A 21,516-nucleotide genomic window follows, 5' to 3' on the forward strand; every position below is an offset into this window, starting at 1 on the left:
GGCGTAGAGGGCCCTGACGGTTCCCCACTGCCGCCCACCTGAGGGACGAACACAACGCCCACAACAACAGGACAGCTGCCGCTGTATACGGGGGCGACCAGTAGGGGGCCCGCCGTACCGTGACAACTATATGGTATACTTCTCTGTAACTACAGGACTGTACAGTATACTTCTCTGTAATTATAGGACCAGTGGCGCAAAAAGGGGGCATGCAGCGTATGCGACGCATAGGGGCGCTGCACTAGAGGGGGGGCCAAATCGATGAGATATAATACTTAATTTGTGTCCATCTTACGTTCGCCCCCCCCCCCCCCCTCCCCCCCGGTCAACAACTTTCGTTCGGGGGGGCGCCGATAGTATGTTTGCATACACCTCAGAAAGTAAGTAATTGCACCCCTGTATAGGACTTTATGGTATACTTCTCTGTAACTACAGGACTGTACGGTATACTTCTCTGTAACTATAGCACTATATGGTATACTTCTCTGTAACTATAGGACTGTATTGTTTACTTTTCTGTAACTATAGGACTGGAGGGTATAATTCTCTGTAACTATAGGACTATAGGGTATGCTTCTCTGTATCTATAGTACCGTAGCGTATTCTTCTCTGTAATTATTGGACTGTATGGTATTCTCTGTAAATAATGACTGTAGGGCATTGTTCTCTGTAACTATAGGAGTGTAGGGTATTCTTCTCTGTAACTATATGACTGTGTGGTATGCTTCTCTGTAACTATAGGACTGTAGGGTATACCCCTCTGTAACTATAGGACTGTTAAAAAATAGGCTTAAAATGCACAACTGGCTTAGACTTCCTCTTTGGCTTTGCTGTATCTTGTCATCAGACCCATTTGACTGCATCCTCTTCAACTGCATATTCTCCCCTTTTCCTCAAACCTTTAAACTTTTAAGTGCCAAATGAGCTTATGCTGCTGACCTCCAAACCTGACTCTTTTTTTCTCCCAGACTTCAAAGATCCAACAAACAGTGAACCCAGATCAGTCACAATCAGAAGTCTTGTATCTAAACCTCAATAGAAAATAAATATATAAAACATCTCCAGTTAGCTTACTCCTCTTTCAACTTCTGTTCTTACTGGTATAATGGTATTATGAAGTTCTGTAATTATTAATCAATTATGTACATTATTTTTGCGCTCCTTTCACTGGACATGTGATACAGTTTATCATTGTTTAATCATTTAATACAGAACCCATTCGTACCATATTGCACTTTCTATTTCTGTTATCCTTCTTTCGTTTGGTTAAAATAGTGGCAGAAACTCAGCGGTACACCATTTGAGCGTGTGTCCGCATCTGGTCTCCAACGAGTCAACCCAAGCACTGCAGTGCAAACAGCATGCTAATGTAAGTCCTGCTAATGCAAGCTCTGCAGCAAAATGGCACTTATCGCTCAAACGCCTATTGCCATTTGTCTGTCTATTTGTAAGTCCGAATTTAATCAAACGAGGAGTAGTCACCTCTGAGCAGGCTGTGAATGAATTCTCCGGTTACTAATTGGAGCCACAAGAAGCTAATTCTGCCATCTGCCCAGCTAATGTTGACCTTTTCAAGGCAGCAATCCTAAAAAAACTAAAAGCATTGCGCAGGTCAGTCCCTAAGCAATGTAGATTTTGCATTGATGGGTTCACAAGGTTTTCTGAGTGCCTTCAATCATGCAAGGTAACATGAGCAGAAGTTAGCATAATCTGTTCTTAAAAGCTATTAGGCACAAAGCAAAGCAAAGAAAGTAATGCAACAAAGAAAGCATTTTGCATCCAAAAGTAAAGGGCCGTTGTTCAACTATATGTCTAATAATAATAGAAGGTTTTAGGCTGCCTGACACAATGACAAGCACATGAATCTTTAAACCTTTCGAAGCTGGGCCGGTCTGTCAGATGGTGTCGATAGCATTTGAGGGATACTAGTTTGAGACGATCTGCAAAAAAAAACCTTGGACATTTGGCACTTCACATTCAAGTATCTTGAGTCACTCTGTCAGCTTCTCTTTCCAGAAGCATTGCTGGAGGAGCACAAGCCTTTTCTTCAAGGGTAAAGAGGATCTGGCTTTGTTCTAAAAGCCTACAGACTGGAGAAGGAGGGCGATGGTCTCACGTCTGAGGACAAATCGCCCAGCAGACGCTGAAGTGTCCTGCTTGCCATTCCGACATTCTGCCATTCCTTTTTCCGAATACAATCATCTTTACATCTTTTTTCCTTCTATCTGCCATTTTTCCCCCTCATCTTTCTTTACAAAGTAAGGCATGTCTGCAGGTTGTGATGAAAAAAAGAACACTTTGAGAACCCCCAGAGTGGAGTTAGGCAATTATAATCCCGGAGGGCCACAACAAGCAAACATCAGCACTTCCCCGCCTCTGAAGTACCTGATTTTAACTCATCGACTAATTATGTGTTTGCATAAAACTGCAACTGTCTACTCTTATCCTTTTGGGCCAAGCTGATAAAAAAAATATCAGCATGGCTACACATGGCGTGTTTGCCAAGAGTGCACAGCTATGAAAACGATACGATTTCCATTAAGCGGGATTTCCATTATGAAATGCATTGTTGAAATCCATTCTTCTCTCCTGCTCTCTGTCCTTCAGCAGCCATCGGCAGGCCTTCCTTTCCCTGTCTGCTGGCGGCGACCTAACGGTGGTGGTGGGCCCTTACCCCCCAACTGGTGATTTATCGATGGAAAGTGGGGAAGCTATGAAGCCCACTTTGTGACAGCTCAGAGCTTTTAAAATGGAGCATGTCGTTGGGCTGATGAATTGCCACAGGTTGAGCTCACCCGGCGGCATGATACGTCAACGTCGGCACTTAAGAGGGACCCCGCGGTCCGGGAGCATCAAGCGAGACAGAGGATAGATGAGCTCTGGTCTCACAGGCTCTCGCGCCAAATCTGGACGGATTACATTAAACGCATAGGCTCTGAAAGAAGCCAACCAGGAAGGCGATTAAGTGAACACATTTTGAAAGGTCTTAAATAGTGATGGGATGCTAAAACTGTGCTAAACTGATCTTACTCAGGGTTGTCCCAATGGTGCGGGGGGAGATGCCTTTCCTTAGCAAATGTGTTGGTAAATTTGTCCAAGTTGTCACTTCAATTTTCAAGGATACTTAATTGAGCCTAGCCACATCCATCAGCATTACATGTTCCCAAGGCCGTATCTATTCCCCATCATTTCTCCCTGGCAAGTACAGACAAGGCACGTTGCTTTTATTGCTACAGAACCGCAGTAATTTCAAGCGGTAACTTGGGCAGCACTGGATGCTAATCTACCTCGGGTTTCTACCCAAACACCTGTTTGTCTTGCCTAGGGGTGATAGATACACCTCTGGAGAAACCAAGTACAACTATAGAAGCCATCAATAACACTGCAGATCCAGTGATTAAATAGGTCACAGCTTGACTGGGTCTCTAACTCCTCTCCAGATGACTAAAATTACAGCACCTGTAAAGTCCCAGTGGAAGACCTATCAACAGTAGCATCAATCAGCCTAATAGGAAAACGAACAGCCCTCTGTCGTTAATTGTGCCCACGGAAACACAATTAGACCAGTGAAAATTAGGTCACGCATGTTGAAACACGGAAGGGTCATGCTAGCTTTCCTATGTCATGTGACCCAGCACAGGAAGTCACTGAGCAAGAGCGGGTTAATGTAAGTCGTTACCTACCCTCCTACCCTACCTACTCATTAACTCGGTCTGCCTTTATTGGACTTCTGCACTCTCTTGCTCAATCTCTTTTTTGCACCGGGAGTTTGTTTTGAATGTAGGGCAAGAATCTTCTAGCAATTATAAGCAGAGCTGCTTTTCTGACAATATCCAACATCTAATCAAAAAGCACCTCATCTTGCCCCAGTTATAGATTTAATGATCTGAGCATCCATCTCTGTTTTTTGACTTCCTGTCTTTGTCTGTCATAACGCTGCCTAAACTTCTCAAGACATAAAGAAGCAGACTTCAGAAGGACTACCAGGCTCTTTAAACATGTCTCTGTGCACTTTTATTAGCTCATGTGTCGGCTTTAACAGTCTCTCTCACACACACACACACACACACACACACACACACACACACACACACACACACACACACTCCTCTGTTATTAAACCACAGCAGTACTGTTATTAAACCACGACCACTTAATTAAACCTCCACACTGCCATATTTACCCAATATCTGAGAGCATGTTTTTCTCACCGAGAAAGCCAAATAATTAGTTCATTAGGGTAACTGGTGGCTATACTGACAAAAGACCCCAAGCGCACTTGTTCGTGTATGGTGCAAAGTGTGGTAGGAAGCTCGATTACTTCCGTCTCCGTGGGATTTCCCAAAGGGTTCATTGCAGGCCTGGCCTCTGTTAGGCGTACCACCGCGCCATCTCCACGGAGATCAGCGCAAATCACCGCCTTGTGCATTTGTTGATTGGATACCGTCAGGTGGCTGAAATATTTAAACCAGCAGATAGTTTTGTGAAGCGGATTGTTTATGAGTGTATCACCGACTGCCAAAGGTTCAATTGTGAAATGGTTCTGTTTGGTAGTATTACTATTAAGCATCTGTAGCTCTGTAATGCATTACCAAAAAAGTATGGGAAGAATCACATGAATTTTGGCTGTAAGCTGTTTCATTTCAGTCCTATTGAGTGTTCTGAACGTTGGCCAATCACTCATGGTCTCCCAGCTTAGAAAGCATAGAAATTAATGCCTAGTGCTGTGTGTTATAGGCACTAATCATGCTCCATCATAATTGATATTCTCAGTGTTAGCATTACCTTAAATAGTTTGTGTGTTGGTGGTAATGGTATTAATAATGAAAATTATAATGATTATTGCTTCACTTATATTGATGATGATGATGATGATTAAAATGTCACAACTCAGCACTGACCCTTATGCAAATGAATATATGCAAATGAAACGCATGTTTCTTTTTTAAAGTCATAAATACTAAATAGCCCATATGCGTGCCTGTGTCAGCTGACCAAAGAGCTGGGCTTCTTGGCCAAGCCTGAAGCCAGGACTAAATATAGCATCTCACCCCACTGGTTCAGGCTTGCTTTTGTCCTAGCGAAATTTAAATAAGGGTAGCTAATTGGGATAAATGAGAGAAAACAGTGAATTAGTGAAGAACACATTGCTTTGAGTATACAGAGTGCAGTTTTTAAAGACTTCTCCTTTCTTCCTCTCTCTCTCTCTCTCTCTCTCTCTCTCTCTCTCTCTCTCTCTCTCTCTCTCTCAGCTGTATAGCTCATTTGACTTTGGGCGGAAGTGGCAGCTTGTTCATGAACGAGTGACCCCCAACCGCTTCTACTGGTGAGTTACGCTGACACATTCACACCATTCCGCAATCTCTTGGGTGTCAACCATGTCACGTTCGGGTGCGAATCCCGCACTCAGCAAAACGATTGCCGCACGCCGATTGTCACGCCGTAAACACGGATCCTCATATCAGGAACCACTCACAGATGGATAGGTTGGCGACTTGTTGTTCTCGTTTTTGGGTGGGAATTGGCAAACGTGGTCTTTGCACATTTCAGAACTATACAGTCGCATTGGAGATGCAGCCTGTTGTTTATTACTCATTCTCTCTGCGCTTGTGTCCGGCTTCATGGAGCAAGGAGAAAGAGAGGCAAACATGCCGTCTCTCCAGCCTAGAGAGGGAGCAAGCAATGTGGAGCCCATGAAGTTTCTCATTGACTCACGTCAGGGGGGGGCGGCGTGTTTTGGGCCTTCAAGAATTGCGGCATCATCACAAAGGGGTGGTGGGGAGTGGGGACGAGGGTCACATAGCCGTGTTATGAACTGCTCCAGGCCCCGCGTCTGTATGAAGACCCGTCTCATATACCAGCATCCTGGGTGTTGTGTTTAATCTATTCCCATTTGCCACTTCCCCGTGCGACGTCCAGGGAGGTGGAGACTCAGAGGTGGTGTGTTCGGTAGCAGGGGCTCGCACACAGAGCACGTGCTCCTCACCCCGCAGAGCTACTCAATACTCAATGATGATGGCCTCAGTCACAACCACTGACGTGGGACTTGTTTTGGAAGTGTATCAGCAGGCGTGAAACACACACGCGTACACACAATCACACATCTTCGTCCGCACAAGCACACACATACGCACACACACACACACACACCGACTATTTCCATTCAAGCAGACACACAAGAAACAGGTGCTGTAGGAGCCAAAGGCGCTTCTTATAGGTTAAGGGATAATATGTTTATGTACGCTATGAGACGTCATGATGCGTAGCGTGCATGCTCTAGTGGGGGTTAGTGGAATTTTCCCGCTGTTTTAGTTGGTGGATTAGGATCGAGGGAGTCGCACGGTTTTCCGACCGTGTCTCTTTGCGTCGTGTCACTTTATAAGACATACAACATAAAGTGATAGCATAAAGTTACAGATAACTTTATCATTTGTACTTTGTTTATTTGTATTTGTCTATTCGTCGAAATTACTCAATAAAAGCTGTTTCGAAGAATCGTTTGGTGAATAGGCTACTACAATGGAACACGCGTCGGTTACGCGGCTCAATCTATGAGTGGATTTGGAAACTAACATTTGTCGGAAAACCTTTGCTCCTTGTCACTAAAGAGGATATTAAAAGAAGATAAGCGAACGTTTGACGCGACGGACGAGCTGGCAAAGTTTACCTGAGACTACTTGGAACTACGGAAAAAGAAGCTAATACGGCTGGTAAGCTACATATTTCTAACGCCGACTCTACAAAGCGGTGTAATCACAGAAGTTCTGAAAATTATTTCGTTGATATCGACGCAAGCTTAATGTCTTTAAAACGGCAACCGAAAATGACGGAAAAGGCTATCGAGGATAAAATATATAGATTGAAACAAAGCCGGAAGGCTAAGCTAGGTCAGCTAACTAGCCGATCAAAAGAGCTCGAAGAATTAATGGACGATGACGCTAACATACTCTCGCTCATGGACAATTACGAAGAGTATCGATGTTTGCTAAGAGAGCTGTGTCAAATAAACGACGAATTAAGGCACGTTATGTCGGAGCAGTTGTACAACGAAGATCAAAGCTCATGGTATGCACCTAAAATGCAGTGGATTGAAGGCTTTATGAGCAAAGTAGACATGTGGCTTAATCGAGTTAGAGAACGCTCAAGTCAAGCCGAGCAGTATGAAGGAGAAATAAAACCCTCGGATAGCGTCTCCATGGCGTCATTCGCTTTAAGCCTAAAGAGCAGAAAATCTAGATCAGAAAGTGAAAGATCCATGTCATCTGCTACGTCGTCTGTACGCCTTAGAGCCGAAGTGGAAAGAGCCACATTACTAGCTCAAGCTGCCGCACTTAAGAAAAGGCAAACTATTGAACGCCAGGAAGCTGAATTAAGGGCGGCAAAGGAGCAATTAGAGCTGCAGACTGCTATAGAAGCCTCAGAAGCTAAGCTCAAGGTATTGGCGAACTTCGAAAGGGAGCGTTCAAGACCAGTTAGTTCAGTAGTAGTCGAATCCGGTTTGCTACCAAGAAACGTAATCAGAGACGAAGTCATCAAAATGGAGGACGAAAATATAGCATTCGGACCACTTAGACCACAGCCTGATTTTCAAAAACAACCAAACACACAAGCTGTAGATGAGTGCGTGGTCGAAAATCTGTGCAATGTAATGGCACGACAGAATACTATCACTGAGCTGATGTTAAAACAGCAAAGAATGTCTACATTACCATCGTTGGACATCCCTGTTTTCAGTGGTGATCCTCTTGAATACAATGTGTTCATTAGAGCCTTTGAACACGGAGTTGAAGCACGCACTGACAGTCATAAAGACTGCCTTTATTTTTTAGAACAGTTTACAAATGGTCAGCCGAAAGAGCTGGTTAAGAGTTGTCTTCACATGAAGCCTGAAGTAGGATATTGTAGAGCTAGACAACTTCTCAAAGAGAATTTTGGAAATGATTATAAGATAGCCACTGCTTATATGAACAAAGTTCTGAGTTGGTCTCCAATAAGGCCTGAGGATGCAGAGGCATTAAACGCCTTCTCACTTTTCCTGACCGGATGCTCTAATACAATGACAGAGGTGTGTTACTTGGAGGAATTAAATAATTCAGCCAACATGAAGGCCATCGTAGGCAAACTTCCATACAAGTTGCGTGAAAGATGGAGGACAGTAGTGTGGAGCATGCAGGAACAGTACAACACAAGAGCCACATTTAAAGAGCTAGTTGACTTCATAAGTAAACAAGCGAAAATTGCATTGCATCCTATCTTTGGAGACATAAAGGATAGCCCTACAGCTAACAATCCAGTTCGAAGACAAACAGATTACAAAACACAAAGGAAAGGTGGAGTTAAAGGGACATTCGCCACAAGTGCTAGGCCACTAGATACCCAAAACGAAGTCAACATGCATCTTAGAGAAGCAGAATACAATGGAGGATTAGACAAAACATGTTCCTTCTGCAAAGAGAACCACAACTTGGGATCCTGCAGTAAGCTAAGGATCATGACGCATAAAGAGAAGATAGAGTTTCTACGATCCAAGGGACTGTGTTTTAGTTGCTTGAAGCATGGTCACATGAGTAACAATTGCAAAGGTAGGTCAAGATGCTCGATCTGTTCTCTGACACATCCTACTTTACTACACATTAAGAAAGGAGAAGTCACAAATGAGCAAGAAGATCAAGATAATGAACATGAAGGTCAGTCAGTTACCAGTGCATTTGTCTGCACTAAATATAGACGCCGTGACCCCACTGGGGCCGGTGAGGCGGAGCGTATTCTTCCAATAGTTCCTGTCAGGATCAAAGCAAAGAAGGGAACTAAAGTAGTTCAGACATATGCATTTCTAGACCCAGGTAGTACTTCTACATTCTGTACAGAAGTATTAATGAAAGAGCTACAACTCATTGGTCGAAAAACAAATATACTGCTCAAGACTATGAATGAAGAAAGGTCCGTTCCTACCTATGTAATGTCTGGCCTGGAAATTAGTAGCTTGGCGGAAGACGATTTTATCGAACTTCCTGATGTTTACACACAAAGGGTAATACCCGTGGGAAGAGAGAACATACCGCAACAGCAAGAAATAGATAGATGGTCTTACCTCAAAGATGTGTTTCTGCCAAAGATTCAGGCTGAAGTTGGGTTGCTCATCGGATCTGATGTGCCCCAAGCTATGGAACCATGGCAAATTGTGAGTAGTGTCAATAACGGACCCTACGCAGTAAAGACACGGATAGGCTGGACTGTAAATGGACCACTGCGTGAATGTGGTGGAAGTGCAAAGACAGGGAAACAGACTAAGGCGATAGTGAACCACATATCAGTGACACAGTTGGAGGATTTGTGGCTTCAGCAGTTTGAGATGGACTTCCCTGAGAGAACAAAGCATGATGCTGTTGAGATGTCCAGAGAAGATCATATGTTCATGGATATGGTCACAGAATCAGCCAAGCTTGATAACGGTTATTACAACATATGCTTACCCTTAAAGAACAGGAAGATGCACATGCCTAACAATCGCAAGGTCGCCGAACAACGTGCACATAATCTACGGAGAAAGTTTCAAAGAAACGCAAGTTTCAAACAAGAATACATCACCTATATGGATGATCTGATTCACAAAGGTTATGCATCAAAGGTATCAGCCCAGGAGCTCATGCATGAGGAAGGGAAGGTGTGGTACATACCCCATCATGGTGTGTATCACCCAGCAAAGCGGAAACTTCGAGTTGTGTTCGACTGTGGAGCATCCTTTCAAGGCTTGTCACTGAATAATCAATTGCTGCAAGGACCAGATTTAACGAGTAGTTTAATAGGAGTTGTCATTAGGTTCAGACAGGAACCCATTGCTGTTATGGCGGACATAGAAGCCATGTTTCATCAAGTGAAAGTGCCAGATGATGACTCTAACCTACTGAGATTTCTATGGTGGACAGCGGGCGACTGTAGTCAAGAGTTTGAAGACTACAAAATGACTGTACACTTGTTTGGTGCCACATCATCACCCAGCTGTGCTAGTTTCGCTCTGAGAAAATGTGCTGAAGAGCACTCTGGACAATTTAAGGCTGAAGTTGTGGAAACGGTGCTACATAATTTTTATGTGGACGACTGTCTCAAGTCAGTTGCTACTGAAGGTGAAGCCATAGCTTTGTGTCGTGATCTGATGAACATTTGTGCCAAGGGGGGATTTCATCTTACCAAATGGGTGTCTAACAGTCGCAAGGTGCTAGACACTATCCCCAAACATGAATTGGCTAAGGAAGTGAAGAGCTTGGATCTGGATCAAGATAAACTTCCGCTGGAGAGAGCGCTCGGGCTCACATGGTGTGTAGAGTCAGACACATTTAGGTTTAATATCAGCATCAGAGATCACCCTATGACTCGAAGAGGACTACTCTCAGTTGTTAGTTCTATATATGACCCACTGGGAATCCTAGCTCCCATAACTTTGTCTGCAAAGAAGATCTTACAAGAACTTTGTAGGATGAAGTTAGGGTGGGATGACGACTTGCCAGAACATATCAAAGGCTTATGGAGCAAGTGGAGGGATGGACTATTAAAGCTGAAGGATTTCAATGTTAGAAGGTGTATTCAACCAGAAGGCTTTGGAGAGCGTACGTTCGCTCAGTTACATCACTTCTCTGACGCAAGCGAAGATGCATATGGCACAGTTAGTTATCTGCTTTTGCGAAACGAGAACGATCAATCCCATTGTGCCTTCATGATGGGCAAGGCCAGAGTGGCGCCTCTTAGAGCACCAACTATTCCTCGTATGGAGCTGACTGCAGCTGTAGTAGCTACCAAGATGGATAACATATTGAGGCGAGAAATAGAATGGGATCTCGCAGATTCAGTCTTCTGGACAGATAGCACAGTGGTGCTAAGATATCTGCAGAACGAATCTTCACGCTTTCGTACCTTTGTAGTGAATAGAGTTTCAGCTATTCTCAAAGAGTCCAGAGTGGAGCAATGGAGACATGTCACTACTGACAGGAATCCTGCTGATCATGCCAGTAGAGGGCTAAAGACAGACGACTTCATGAAGATGCAATCTTGGACTATGGGCCCAGATTTTCTCTGCCAAGCTGAGGAATGCTGGCCAAAAACTCCTGATAGTCAGTCGAACGTCATGTTTCATGATCCAGAGATCAGGAAATGTAGAATGAATATGACAAAGGTGAAGGAAGAGACAAACTCTGTAGATCGATTGATTAATTATCATTCTTCATGGATTAGATTGAAAAGATCTGTTGCATGGATCCTGAGGCTAAAAGGTTTACTGCTAGAGATTAGTCGAAAAAGGAAAGAGTTGCATGTGGATTATAGTGAGGCCGGTTTGGCTGAGAACCAACGAGTGGAGTTGGTCAACAGAGAAGTTACTCTTTTCAAGGCCCGCTTGAGTAGAACTACCCTCTCCGTAAGGGATCTCGAAGACGCAGAAACACAGATTATTATATGGTGTCAAGGGCATACATTCTCTGAAGAAATATCTGCTCTAAGTAAGGGACAGAACGTGAAACGTAGTAGCAGAATATGCCGACTTAATCCTGTACTTCAGGATGGTGTGCTGCGTGTAGGCGGGAGACTTCATTGGTCATCTATGCCGGATGAGAGTAAGAAACCTGCAATTCTGTCTAAGGACATTCCCATCGTGGATTTGATTTTAAGGAAGATCCATAAGGACATTGGACATGGAGGGAGGAATCACATGCTTTCCACCCTACGACAGAAGTTTTGGATTCCTGGAGCAAATGCTGCTATCAGAAAGGTCATCTCTAAATGTGTTACATGTCGTCGTTTGCACGGAGCTGTGGGAAAACAACAAATGGCAGATCTCCCCATTGACAGAGTTATGCCTGACGAGCCGTCATTCTCAAGAGTGGGTGTCGATTATTTCGGACCTCTTGAGGTAAAACGTGGAAGAAGCCTCATCAAACGATACGGTGTTCTTTTTACTTGTCTAGCCACACGCGCAGTGCATATTGAGCTTGCTGCATCTCTGGAGACTGACTCGTGTATAAATGCTATTAGACGTTTTGTGGCACGAAGAGGGCAAGTTAAGGAGCTCCGCTCGGATAACGGCACAAATTTCATCGGAGCCGAACGTGAATTGCGAGCAGCAATAGCGGAATGGAACGCCGTTAAGATTGAAAATTACTGTCACCAGCGTGAAATCAAGTGGAAATTTAATCCTCCTACAGGGTCACACCACGGAGGAGTTTGGGAGCGATTAATTAGATCTGTGAGAAAGGTGCTAAATTCGACCTTGCGGGAACAAGTAATTGATGAAGAAAACCTGCACACAATTCTATGCGAGGTGGAGTCTATTCTTAATAGTCGTCCTATCACGAAGGCATCCTCCGATCCAAATGACTTGGAGGCACTAACACCAAATCATTTGTTACTCTTAAAGGTTAAGCCAACATTACCTCCTGGATTATTTGACAAGAATGATTCCTACACTCGTCGTAGGTGGAGGCAGGTTCAGTATATAGCAGATTTATTCTGGAAAAGGTGGACTAAAGAATACCTACTTCAATTTCAAGACAGACAGAAATGGCTTACAGCATCAAGGAATTTCATTCAAGGAGATGTTGTCCTCCTGGTGGACGATAAAGCGCCCAGAAATTCTTGGATGATGGGAAGGATCATTGAGACAATGCCAGACATGAAGGGATTTGTTCGTCGTGTTCGCATCAAGACCAAAACCAACATATTAGACAGACCCATCACAAAGATATGTCTGCTACAGGAGATGGAATGAGCTAGTGGTAAAGACTCAGCTCCAACGATAAGCCATGTGCTAGAAACCTCTGGCTCTTTCCTTTCTTTATTTTTTCTTTCTATTTCTCAGTTTTCAGAAGATATTTTTCTTCAAGAAAGAGAAAGGACTGGGATATTGTTTTATGTACTAATTTGTTGAATGTAAATGTTTAGAGTAAATATCCTGATATTATTATTTTGTAATATAGACTTACATAAGAGTAGTAATTGTTCTGTTAGTTAAATGAGAACAATTAGGGGCCGGTAATGTAGGAGCCAAAGGCGCTTCTTATAGGTTAAGGGATAATATGTTTATGTACGCTATGAGACGTCATGATGCGTAGCGTGCATGCTCTAGTGGGGGTTAGTGGAATTTTCCCGCTGTTTTAGTTGGTGGATTAGGATCGAGGGAGTCGCACGGTTTTCCGACCGTGTCTCTTTGCGTCGTGTCACTTTATAAGACATACAACATAAAGTGATAGCATAAAGTTACAGATAACTTTATCATTTGTACTTTGTTTATTTGTATTTGTCTATTCGTCGAAATTACTCAATAAAAGCTGTTTCGAAGAATCGTTTGGTGAATAGGCTACTACAATGGAACACGCGTCGGTTACGCGGCTCAATCTATGAGTGGATTTGGAAACTAACAGGTGCTATAATTCGCTTTTCCAATTATACTCTCTCACTTCTCTCTTTCTCATACACACACACACACACGCACACACAAACACACACACACACACACACACACTCTTGCAGAGCTCAGGAACACTCCTTTTGCTGCTGTGATAAACAACAGTGCGATTCCATTTTCCCATCGTGAGACATTTGGGGAAATGGCACCGCATAAAGGGGAGCAGTCTGGTTTTATTGCCGCAGCCGGAATGGAGCTAAAATAAGATGTCTATTAGTGAGTCAGTGCGTTTCATCGTTTGCCCGCCAATCGCCCAGCCCAAGTTAACTCCCTCTCCTCTCCTCTCCTCTCCTCGACGGGGTCACTCTTCTACAGGTGTGTAAGTGGCCTGGACAAGGAGGCCGACCTGGTCCACATCGAGGCGCACACTCCAGACGGCCGTGAGTACCGATCCTTCTTCAAAAGACGCCGTGTTTTTTACGTGCTCGCGTGGGTTCCCTTCATCACTTTGTTCCCTCGTTTCTTCCTTCATCCGTTAGCTCCTTCGCTGTCCCTTTGAGCACAGCCCCTCCTCTCTACGATTCCTAGCTTTTTCATCCATCTTCCTCTTCATCCACCCCTGGATTAAGCAGTTGGGAGTACCAGTGGAGTCTGGACCACGGTGGTTCGGAGGGGGGGTTTAGCCTTTTGGCCTCTCAGCCTTAGCGTCTTGGGGTCAAGTCATAATTGTAAAGTGACTACAGGTGTCCTGAAAAGTGGCATATGAATATAATTTGTTATTACTCTACCACAGCGCTTTAGAGTACAGTACAGAATGTCTCTTTTGGACCTCAACATACATACTTGCTGTTGCTGTAGTCCTTTTTATTCAGAACACCTCTACTGCCCCTTTCAGTACTCCATTACTGTTCTTTTAAGTACTGCTTTACTGACCATCTCAGTACTCAGTACTCTGTTGTACAGCACGTTATATACCATCAATCCTGTATGCTGTACTACTGTATGACATCTCTATGTCCATTTTGGTTGATTCTGTCTAGGGACTTAAATGTCTTTCCTTCCCATGAACTGCTCCATCACCATATTTAGCAGCGCCTTGTTGCTTAGGTCATTTCATAATAACCTCATAATTACCCCAGAGGATCCACCTATCATTACTCACTGATTAAATCAACAAGCATAATTAATAATAATTTAGAATTTTTTGAGACTTGACAACAAATGATAACCACATGCATACTGGATGTGAACTTTGAGGGACCACTTTAGTTTCAACATGGGGTGTGTACTGTTCCTGTTTAGCACCTCTCAGCGGTATAACAATAAGCTGCTTATGTCTGGTTTTACTCCAGATGTTTGTGCATGTCTACTGCGTCTTGCTGGAATTAGGCCTGAGTGTTTCTGCCTCTCCTAATGTCTTTAACACCAGTCTGCTGTCTCCTCCCCTCTTCATTTATTACTTTCACTCTAATTCCATCTTTTCTCCCCAAACTGTTCCTCCCCTGCCTTTATCTGTTGTCTAGGAGAACTTTACGTCAGCCTTGCAAACTCTTTCTCTCTCATCCCTCTCTGCCTCTCTCTCTCTCTCTCTCTCTCTCTCTCTCTCGATCACTATCTCTCAATCTCTCACTATCTCTTCCAATATCTCAATCTCTCCGTCTCTCCATCATCTTTCTCATACGCATCCCACAATCCCACAATCCCCTTCTCGCCTCGGCAACCTTGCAGGCTTCCCCCCCTCCCACTTCTAATCTCTCTCTGTCTCCTTCATCTTCCTTCCCACAATCCTCCTCTCACCCCGGTGCCAGACGAAGGCGGGCCAGGTGGCAATCCCCTCTCCCCAATTACGGGGTAGGTGGGCGGGTGGAGGAGCAGCATTAAGGCAGCGTGTGCAGATCTCGGGGCTTGTGATAAAGCCAGACCTGGGGGCATACCGCAGTAATAAACCAACCGTGTGATTGCTGATTAATACTAACCCACGCAACTCCAGCTCCACCAGCCTAATTTAATGTCACCCTTGTAACTCTGAATGGCATTATCGCTCCCGGTCCCCCGTAACTTAGGCCTGCACCAAGACTTGTCAAGTCGGTAACCAAGCTCGTGGGTGGAGGCGGTGTTTTCGGATGGAAACGGAGGTGTCCCGCACGAACCGGGCGGCAGGTGGCCGTTATATGCAGCAGTGCGTTACAGGGGGACCGGTGTGTTTTGGAAAGTGGATTCGTTTTGCATGTACAATAATAGAGCAGTGGTTCCCAGCAGAGGGCGGGATGGAATGCCTGGTTTCACGCTCTTGCTCCAACACCTAGGGCTGAGTTCACTAATGAGCTGAGTCAGGTGTCAGCCTGCATGTGTGAGTTTGTAGCACTGTCGCAGGAAGAGGAAACGCCACAGCGCTGACATCAGATACACTGTGAATTCCTGCCGTGGCCCACATTTTTGACTGTGTGTGTGTGTGTGTGTGTGTGTGTGTGTGTGTGTGTGTGTGCGTGCGTGTGTGTGTGTGTGTGTGTGTGTGTGTGTGTGTGTGTGTGTGCATGTGTTTCTTTTTGTCTCCCACAGACTGTCAGTACATGACATGCCGGGCCCAGACCTGCTCAGAATCGGCCAGAACCTTTCCTTTTCCAGGCTACATTGAGTCCAACTCGCTGGTGGTCCAGGACGACTACATAGTTGTGCAGGTAGGAGTGAAGCACAGCCATGCTGCGTTTTGTACGGAAGATATATTAGTTGAGATATGGGCCATTTACCTTCCCTCAGAGTGGCCCATATGTTATTTTCGCCCGTAGTCGAAATTCTGGAATTTACATATGTTTTTCAACGCACCGATGCACTGCGCCGATGTCTTCAACTGTGGAATTCATTATCGTTAATTAGGACATGCATAAATATGGTCCTTGCAGTAATGAGGTTCTCCCTGAAATATGCAGTATATTGGATGTCACATGACTAATCCCAGCATGTTCTTCACACAGAAGCATGCCGGTTTGTTATTTTTTCCCGCATAGCCGAAAGATACAAAAACAAAAAAAAACAAAAAAAAAAAAAACATCTACAGTATGCTGTAATTTGCTCTGTGCTTTAGTTAGCTTTAGTTTTCATATACTATTGGCTATTTATTGCTGTGGCTCTATATTACTGATGGTTTCTCATTTCACAGGGTTCAGTATTGCTGGCTGCTTAGTCATGATTTTGGAGTGTTGCATGTAGCTGGCTGGTAATTCGTATTTGTAAACCTCCAATTTATCATGGTTAAACAGCCTGCTTTGTGTCACATGGGAGTTCTTTATAGCTAATAGCCAGTGGACAGGCTTCATGATTGGTCAGATCCAGATCATGTGACCTCTATTATCTGCATGTTTTTCCCCATCTCAAGACGGCAGCATGGGCACAATCCCAACATGACTGCATGCTCAAGCCACCCGTAGTGTGCATGCTGCTGCACAAATAGTGTCTTATGGCCCTGTTATCAGAGACTGACCACTGGTGCATGAATTAGAGGGCCAGTGAGTAACAGTGCAAGGTGCATGTTTGTAATAAAGAGGATGATGGTGTAGAACTCAAACACAATATTATACATAGATAACATGCAAAATAAAGTGCTTAAAGCAGCTATAACTTAAATCAAATTCAGATTCAGATTCAATAACCCACTGATGTCCTTGATGCCTTGAGTCCTTGATGCCTTGAGTCCTTGAAGCAAGCAAAGCAAATCCTACAGAAAGCGTCCTGTGTGCGTGCTTGTGAGTGTTCGAGGCTGACCAGTGCACCAGATTAATTATCATTTGCAGAGGAGGGAATCTGAAATGGTAATGGCCTGAATTTGAAAGTAATGTAATGCAGTTTTGCGGGATGTTTTAATTTTCTCTCCTTTGCCTGAGTATGATTTACGGTGACACTGTGCAAATGAGGATCCGCGTGGTTTAAATCCAGGCAGTGGAGAAGGAACAATTGCTCAGGCCATTCAGTGCTTGCTTTCCCTGCCTTCGCACCCCCCCCTCCTCCACCCTCACTCCACCAGCCTGCACCCCCTTCCCCCTGACTTTTCTCGGAAGTGTTTTGGTGATGCTCGGATCTCAGCCATTCATGATTGGCTGTCTGCGTGCCCGCTCAACAAACCCCCTTCCCCACGATCCAATCGCTCCTTAGCTGGGTGAGACAATGCCGGCTCTACTGTTTTATGGATCTACTGTTCTCTAGTCAGTGGGATCCACTATTCTCTGGTCAGGGGGATCTACTGTTCTCCAGACAGGGGGATCCACTATTCTCCAGTCAGGGGGATCCACTATTCTCTAGTCAGGGGGATCTACTGTTCTCCAGACAGGGGGATCCACTATTCTCTAGTCAGGGGGATCTACTGTTCTCCAGTCAGGGGGATCCACTATTCTCTCTGTCTGTCAAAGTCGGTCACCAGGCTTGATCCGGATGCCTTTCCTCTCTCTGCTCTTACATTGCAACAGATCCTTCTAGCTCTTACAGCTAGAAGGATCTGATGAGGAAAGGGGTCAGGGATCGATTGTCCCAGTTTCTCCTGAAATTTATTGGCTTCAGAAAGCCATTGATCTCCTTATTTGCTTCCTCTGAAGTCCATCTTGGAAGACATGCTGTTAACGCACCAGTGTCCTTTCAGAAGCCACCCCCCCTCCCCCTCCCCCCTTCCTGGTCACGCCCTCCTCTCCACCCTTTTCTCGTTCGTTGAATAATGATCTTACTGCATGCTCTAAAAGCAGTAATTGGTTCTGTCGTGTAATCACAAACCCATTTTAAACTCGCGTTAAAGGCAGCACCTTGGCGGCTAAGAATATCCCTTTAATTGAATTTATGAGGGGGCGTCGGTGCCTTTCGCACCAGCATTCTGCTTCATCTCCCTCTTTTCCTTGCCCCGTGCCGCAGAGATGCTGATGGCTATACACGTACGCTGGCAAGGAGGCGGGCTAACAAGCTGGTGCCCCTCCCCCTCCCCTGCCACTTGCTCGTGCGTGGCTCTAGCTCCGCCCCGCCACGAGAGTGAGGCTAGAAGTGCAGCGCCTCTGAGCTAATGATCCAGGTGAAGGATCCCAGCGGACGAGCAATAATGAGGGTATCGATTGCCCCCTCCTGATATTTACAGCGGGGTTTTCTCCCCGTCCCACCGAACCTCCTCTGGCCTGTGATCTGCTGAGAGCTTCTTCTCTGTGGGCCACTATGAAAGGAGATCTAAGAGTTTATTCGCTCCTCAATGTTCGGAAAAAGTTTAGGAGTATGTAGTACAAGACAGGTGGTTCAACTGAAAAATCATTATAAACAGTTATTTATTTTAATTGAATGCTTACTATGACATGTGCTATATGTTAATGTACAGTAGATTTGCATATTAAAATGGCACATATTGTAAACAGGGCTTTCCTCAAAGAAAAAGAGGCTTTGAGATTAAAGTCCACAAAAAAAAAGAGAAAATGCATTTTTAATCATGCGGCTTTGTGCACTGCCAAAGTGCCACGACCAATCACATGATTTACAGTGTTCTTGTGTTCTGTGTTTTCATCTCGTGATGATAAAAGGTGGAGTGATAAATATCGTTGGGCATTCTGCCTGTAATCTTTTTTCAATGATACGAGGGGAGATGATCCTGCGTGAATGGCTCATGTGATATTTGTTTCTTTCCACTGATAGGTCACTATGGCCGGAAGGGCTGCATACTATGTGTCTTACCAGAGAGAACCATTTTTGCTCATCAAAATACCCAAATATTCTCTGCCCAAGGTAAGGCCATGATCCATCGCAACTAAGCTCAGGACGTTGCCGCCACCAGGATGCAGGATGACACATCACTGTGTGTGTGTGTGTGTGTGTGTGTGTGTGTGTGTGTGTGTGTGTGTGTGTGTGTGTGTGTGTGTGTGTGTATACATCTGTGTGTACATCAAAGATTATTGCTTATGCTAGCAGGTAGCAAGTGATCTTTCTTTCTTGCTGGGAGTCTGTGGGCTGCTCCTTGTCCTGCTCTTGGAGAGTCGGGTGTCCGTTAAAACCCACACTAGTCAAAAGCCTTATGCTAATCAGCCCGGATCCTGCTATGCATACCCGTCGAGTCCAAGCAGGGAATCCTGCTAATGATCTCGCTCTGTCCCTCTCTCTCTCTCTCTCTCTCTCTCTTTCTTTCTCTCCCTCCACCCGCCTCTTCTCACCAACGTAGGACATGCACATTCTGAGTACCGACCAGGGTCAAGTGTTTGCAGCGGTGCAGGAGTGGAACCAGAATGACACCTACAACCTGTACATCTCCGACCAGCGTGGCATCCTCTTCACCCTGGCGTTGGAGAACGTCAAGACCAGCCGGGGCCTCGGGGGCAACAGCATGATCGACCTGTACGAGGTAGCCACTCCCACCCTATGCTGCCACCTCTTTCCCCTCCACCCACGCACGCTCCCTCGACAGTCCCCTCACGCAAATATGTGATGTAGGTTGCTAGGAGCCTCATTAATCTCTCCCCACGACCCCTCTTGCCAGAGCTTTTAGCAGGGTCTGGAATGCAGACGGTGCAGTTAGCCACCCTCTGTAGCTGTTATGCTGCCCTCTGTCACTGTTATCTCGCTCTCCGTCGCTGTTAGCCTGCCCTCCGTTGCTGCTATCCTGCCCTCTGTCGCTGTTATCCCGCCCTGTCGCTGTTAGCCCGCCCTCCATCACTGTTATCCTGCCCTCTGTCGCTGTTATCCTGCACTCCATCGCTGTTATCCCGCTCTCCTTCGCTGTTATCCTGCCCTCCGTTGCTGTTATCATGCCCTCTGTTGCTGTTATCCCACCCTGTCGCTGTTAGCCCGCTCTCCTTCGCTGTTATCCTGCCCTCTGTCGCTGTTATCCTGCCCCTGTTATCCTGCCCTCTGTCACTGTTATTCCGCCCTGTCGCTGTTATCCTGCCCTCCTTCGCTGTTATCCTGCCCCTGTTATCCTGCCCTCTGTCACTGTTATCCCGCCCTGTCGCTGTTATCCCGCCCTCCGTCACTGTTATCCTGCCCTTTGTTGCTGTTATCCCACCCTGTCGCTGTTTGCCCGCCCTCTGTCGCTGTTATCCCGCCCTCCGTCGCTGTTATCCCGCCTTCTGTCGCTGTTAGCCCGCCTTCTGTCGCTGTTATACCGCCCTTCGTGGCTGTTAGCCCGCCCTCTGTCGCTGTTATCCTGCCCTGTCTGTTAGCCCGCCCTCTGTCACTGTTATCCAGCCCTCCATCGGTGTTATCCCGCCCCCGCTGCTGGTTTTCCAGCCTCTTTTGCAAAGGAAACTAGCCGGACACTAAGAGGAGTGGAGCCAGACAAGTGGAATGGGATCACGGAAGAGTTGCCGACAGAGACTCCGGCCGGCTGGCCTTGCTGAGTGTTGGGGTCTCGACAGGGTGTTTGTGCTGCACAGGGAGGTCTTAAGATGCCCGCCGCCGGCCCGCCACCCTGTGAGACCAGGCGAATTCTTTCGACCTGCGTCTCGTGACTTTCAGTGCAGGAAATTACTCGAACTAAGTGACAGCCATGGAGTAGGTCTTTCTCGTTCAGCCACGGCCGAACGAGTTAATTGCTGAAGTTGACCTCCGTTGGAAATCAGCTTTTGTGCAGACTGAAAAGATTTGTGCCCACGTTCGTTGGCTGTGCTAATGGAACTCAGACAAGGTGCCGGTGCTGTTTTTTTAAAGGCGTGCTTTCGTTGTACAGCTCTAATAGCACTAATAGGCTCAAAGACTTAAAGCTTCAAGTTCTCACTTCAGAGAATGAGAACACTTAGCTCAATAACCAGAGAAACAGGATTATAGAAGCATTGCACTTCCTTGCTCTCTCTATCTCTGTCTTTCTTCGTCTTCCTCTCTTTCTCTCTCCTTGTGTCTCTCTCTTCCTCTCTTCTTCATTTCAGCTACAGCTCAGTGTAGTTCAGAACTTTCTCTCTGATCAATGCTGCTATGTGTCTTTGCTACCCTCAATGGGACTAAATTAGACAAATTGCAGTGGGAGAGTGCTCACATTTAAAGCTCCTTTTTAAAGTGCCCCAACCCCATCACGCACATATTCCTGAGCTGAGTCAACGGCGGCTCAGATCTCCTTTCACGTCCACCGGCCCTCTGGGAGAAGAGGCGTGGGCGAGACAGAACACCGCGGCGACGTTGTGAAATTA

The 21,516-nt window shown here is 45.6% G+C and overlaps 1 protein-coding gene across 4 annotated transcripts in view; it reads left to right on the forward strand.

Annotated features, from left to right (window-relative positions):
• The window catches only part of sorcs3a (sortilin related VPS10 domain containing receptor 3a), a 174,135-nt gene that overhangs the window by 118,816 nt on the left and 33,803 nt on the right, over positions 1-21,516 (forward strand). For all 4 annotated transcript variants that reach the window (XM_076982914.1, XM_076982916.1, XM_076982915.1 and 1 more), the window contains 5 exons: positions 5,253-5,326; positions 13,766-13,830; positions 15,950-16,068; positions 19,040-19,129; positions 19,560-19,739. In XM_076982914.1, coding sequence (XP_076839029.1) covers positions 5,253-5,326; positions 13,766-13,830; positions 15,950-16,068; positions 19,040-19,129; positions 19,560-19,739 — 528 coding nt within the window. The remainder of the gene's footprint in view (positions 1-5,252; positions 5,327-13,765; positions 13,831-15,949; positions 16,069-19,039; positions 19,130-19,559; positions 19,740-21,516) is intronic.

Source organism: Brachyhypopomus gauderio, chromosome 20 (assembly GCF_052324685.1).
Source record: "Brachyhypopomus gauderio isolate BG-103 chromosome 20, BGAUD_0.2, whole genome shotgun sequence".
Classification (NCBI taxonomy): domain Eukaryota; kingdom Metazoa; phylum Chordata; class Actinopteri; order Gymnotiformes; family Hypopomidae; genus Brachyhypopomus; species Brachyhypopomus gauderio.